General features: G+C 40.3%; 1 protein-coding gene across 1 annotated transcript; it reads right to left on the bottom strand.

Moving 5' to 3' along the window:
* Nucleotides 1-2,055: 2,055 nt before the first annotated feature.
* On the bottom strand, nucleotides 2,056-3,702 carry LOC146928837 (uncharacterized). Its single transcript, XM_085707139.1, has one exon. It carries the CDS (start codon nucleotides 3,700-3,702, stop codon nucleotides 2,056-2,058), a length of 1,647 nt encoding a protein of 548 aa, XP_085563265.1.
* Nucleotides 3,703-4,296: the final 594 nt, after the last annotated feature.

Raw genomic sequence — 4,296 nt, 5'->3', positions numbered from 1 at the left:
CCATCTTCCTTGGCTAACTGCTGAGTTGATGGCCGCAGAGAGTTTTTCCATGCAAAGGATGAAGAGGTAAGGCGACAACGGATCACCTTGTCGAAGACCATGAGAAGGCTTGAAAGGCGGCAACTTGTTCCCATTCCAAAGAATAGAGTAGCTTGATGAAGATACACAGTGCATAATGAGCTTGATGGTGATGTCTGGAAAACCAAAATCATGAAGACAGTTGCTAAGGAATTCCCAGTTGACGTTGTCGAATGCTTTCTCCAAATCAAGCTTGAAGGCTACATAACCCTTCTTCCTTTTAGATCTCTTCATGAAATGGATGATTTCCTGCAAAACAATAGAGTTATCTGCAGTGCCCCTACCAGGCAGAAAACTGCTTTGATAGGGGCCAATAATGTTAGTAAGAATAGGCCGAAGCCGGTGAACAAGAACCTTTGTTATAATTTTGTATATAATGTTACAGAGACTGATGGGCCTGAAGTCTTTGTAAGTAGTGGGGGGTCGATTTTTGGAATAAGTGCAATGAGAGTGTTAGAAATCTCCGGATCAAAGTAACCAGTTTGGAAAGCTGTTTGGACCATGTGAAAAATATCGTCACCAACAATATGCCAATACTGTTTGAAGAAGATGCAATGGAAGCCATCTGGGCCAGGGGCTTTGTAAGGTTTCATAGAGTTGAGGGCTGCATACACTTCCTTTTTAGTGATAGGGGAGGTTAGAGAAGTTTTCCCTTCTTCATCTATGGAGAGGTGGTTACCTTCAGTGTAGGATCGGTCATGGTTGGGTTGGTTTCCGTTGAAAAAATTCTTGAAATAATTTTGAGCTTCTTGTTGGAGAGTGTCGCTGTCAGAGGACCAAGTACCACAGGAGAGCTGAAGTCTATGAATCCGATTTCTTTTTCTTCTAATTATAGTTTGAGCATGGAAGAAAGCGGTATTTTTATCTCCAAGCTTCACCCACTTTTCTCTTGATTTTTGATACCAAAGCATTTCTTCTTGGAAGAGAATATGATTGTATTCTTTTTGAAGCTCTTTTTCAAGGAGGGAGTGCCGGGTTGAATCAACTCTTTCAAGATAATTTTGGATGCCTTTGAGTCGGTTTTCAATATGTTTCTTTCTTTGGAAGATGTTACCAAAAACTTCTTTGTTGAAAATGGTAGAATTTTCTTTGACAATGTTTAAAGCCGAAGAGATGCTTTGATTGGGGATTTGCCAAGAATTTTTTACCAACTTCTCATAATCAGTGTGGTCGATCCAAGCTGCTTCAAAGCGAAAAGGTCGCTGCCCTCTGACTAAGGGGAGGCCCCCAAAACGAAGGAGAAGAGGATTATGATCCGAATGAAGCCTACAAAGAACCTCTACAAAGGCTTCAGGGAAGTTGATGCGCCAATCAACATTAGCCAGCCCTCTATCAAGCTTTTTAGAGAGAATGCGGATGCCATTGTTATTTTTATGCCAAGTAAACCGACCGCCTGTGGTAGTGAGGTCAATAAGGTTGCAAGTAGTCATAAAATGAGAGAAGGATGCTGCTCTGCTATGATGGAACACGCCACCTCTTTGGTCACTTGGGAGGAGAGTTTCGTTGAAGTCACCTATGAGCATCCAAGGTGCGTCAATGTTATGGCTGATGTTTACAAGATAAGACCATAGGCTGGGGCGCTGGGTAGGGTTGGGGCTTGCATAGATGCAAGTGCAGATGGTGGAGGCACTGCCACGGCTAATAGTGAAGGTTATGGAGTGATGGTTGGAGTCAATGATGGTGGTAATAATGTTTGTTGCAGAATGTTTCAGGATCCAAATTCCTCCAGAATGGCCATTGGCTTCAATGATGTGAACGGGGGTATAACCATTGTTGTTCCAGAAAGAGGACAGTTTATGATATGGGACATGAGTTTCATAAATTGCCATGATAGATGGATTGTGTTTTCTCATCAATTCTTTAAGATGTCTTCTAGCTTTGTTATTGTAAGCCCCTCTAATGTTCCAAGAGAGGATGTTAATGTCTAGGAGAGCTTCCATAACAAAGTAGTCAGATAGGAACAAATGGAGGTGACTGTTACGTAACCATATCCTCTTCAGTGGCATCATAGTCATCCAGGTTTTGTGGAACAGTATTGACTTCACGCACATCATCAGTGGTATCGCTTGTTTCAGTTTTACTGGAATTGTTGGTTTCATGGCCCGTTTGTTTTGGGGGGGTAGGATGCATGATACTGGAGTTGTGATTGGTGTCGAGTGGTGGGAAACTAGTATCAAGGGTAACATGTTTTTGAGGGCTGTTTTTAGTGTTTTGGCTATTGGGCAATTTTTGAATGGTTTTTGCCACATAGGCGGGCTTGGCAGCAGTCTTTTGGATGGGGGGCGACAACATTAAAGTTTGGTCAAAGGAGTAATCAAATGCGGGTTCATCATGTGTGAAGTCATCATGTCGGCGGCGTTTAGTTTCCTTAGGGATTTGAGAGGCGCGTGGCTGGGTAGAAGAATAAGGGTGGGAATGATTTGGTGTTATGATTTGGGTGTTATGATTTGGTGGGCCAGCTTTATTTCTATGTGACAGACTATTAAGGACATTGAATTTGTTTCCCTTTGAGGTAACGGTTTTTTGTGGAAGTAGTATGGGATTTTTTGGTGGTTTCTTTTTTCTAGTGACAAGTAACCAATCCCCATGCAGCTCATTATTTTCTCCATCAATATCAATTATTTTGTCATCATTAACTATTGATTCCTTAGACAAAACAATAACTGCATTACCGTTTTGATTCTCCGGAATTGAATGCACATCGTTGGTGACTGGCTGATGCTTCTGAAGGCGGTCTCCTTGGTGGACGGCGGTGGTTTGTTGACGTGTTGGCTGAGTAGTGGTTGTTTGAACCGGAGTGGTTGGGCAGTTCCTCCCCAAATGGCCGTAACATCCGCAGTTGGTGCAAATTAGGTGGAGACCCTCGTACTGGACTTTGTACCAATGACCGTTGACCCAAATTTTTCCTACAACCGGCACAGTGAGATCAATTTCAACACAAACTCTAGCGAATTTGCCTCGTTCAATTTTCAGGGTGTTTGTGTCAACTTTGATGGGTCTTCCTAGAGCAGAAGCCATAGCTAGAAGAAAGCTCTCGTCGTAGTACACTAAATTCAAACCTGGAAATCTGACCCAAACAATTGTTTTGTCCACTTTTGCATTGGGGGATGCAAATTCCGGCGACCAGTGAGTGACTGCGAGGCAGTGATCAAATATTAACCATGGGCCTCCAGTGATGACTTTTTCTTTGTCTGCAGCTTGATCGAATTTCACCATATAGAAACCGTTGTCATTATCCATGATTTCAAAGCCGCCTTGTGGTCTCCATGTTTTTTGAAGCCTTTCTTTCATTGTATGGTAACCGAGATTTTTCCCCAACAACTTGACAACAATGGCGTCCTTCCATGGTGTGCATAACTCCTGGAATACAGATGGTTCCAGATATACCTTGGGTAGGAGTCGGTTTCCATTCTCGTGTTCAATGCGTACAAGCTTCTTTTCAATCATGTCCTCTTTTTCACGGATTATTGGTTCTTGAGATGGTCCTAAAAGTTTATCTCGAAAGGAGATCTTTGGTGGAGTCTTTGGGGGTGGAGTCTTTTGTGGATCGGGTGGTTTTTCGGTGGCTTGAAAGTTTTGGTCACTTTGAGCGGAGAAGACGAACTCAGAGCTCATTGCACTCATCCTAAATCGATATAATCACACTTTAATTAAACCTTCCACGTCAATTACAACTTGAGAGATGATTTTAACATCGTATATATCCACAAAAAATAATATCTGCTTTAATTCTCTAATATTTTTTGGTTTTGAAAGTGTTTTATTTTATCAAGCAGCCCAGTGGCGAAGGTAACAATATTTTTATGAGGTGGCCACATATAAAGAAAAATAAAATATTATTTAAAAATTAATAGTAAATTTAACAAATAAGCATAAAAAAAATCGTAATAACTACTACGTATATAAAATGTACTTCATAAATACACTTAAAGCAACAAGAATGACTTATAAATAGTAAATAAAAGATTATAATTTACTAATTATTTATTTTTTTAATTATAAAAACAAAGCGTTAATAAAAAGTCTATTTTTACAACAATAAAGCGTTATTAAAATTGTCGTTAAATCTCTTAGGGCCAATGGAGATAAAAAAAATCTTGGGAGGATGTTGTCATATTTTCATTGTCAATCAAGGAAGTTCACCTTCCGGTTCCTAAAAGACAAGATCAGATAATCCAGAGTTTGAAAAGTAAATCAAATCAGACAAAAAATTATTTC

The sequence above is a fragment of the Medicago sativa genome, chromosome 4, assembly GCF_051527215.1.
Source record: "Medicago sativa cultivar Bolivia chromosome 4, Bolivia_mono, whole genome shotgun sequence".
Lineage (NCBI taxonomy): Eukaryota > Viridiplantae > Streptophyta > Magnoliopsida > Fabales > Fabaceae > Medicago > Medicago sativa.
The sequence above is the reverse complement of the archived record's forward strand: the minus strand, read 5'-3'. Positions and strand labels throughout refer to the sequence as shown.

Coding starts and splice junctions, on each gene's coding strand:
- LOC146928837 (XM_085707139.1), bottom strand. CDS start 3,702: ATGAGTGCAATGAGCTCTGAGTTCGTCTTCTCCGCTCAAAGTGACCAA.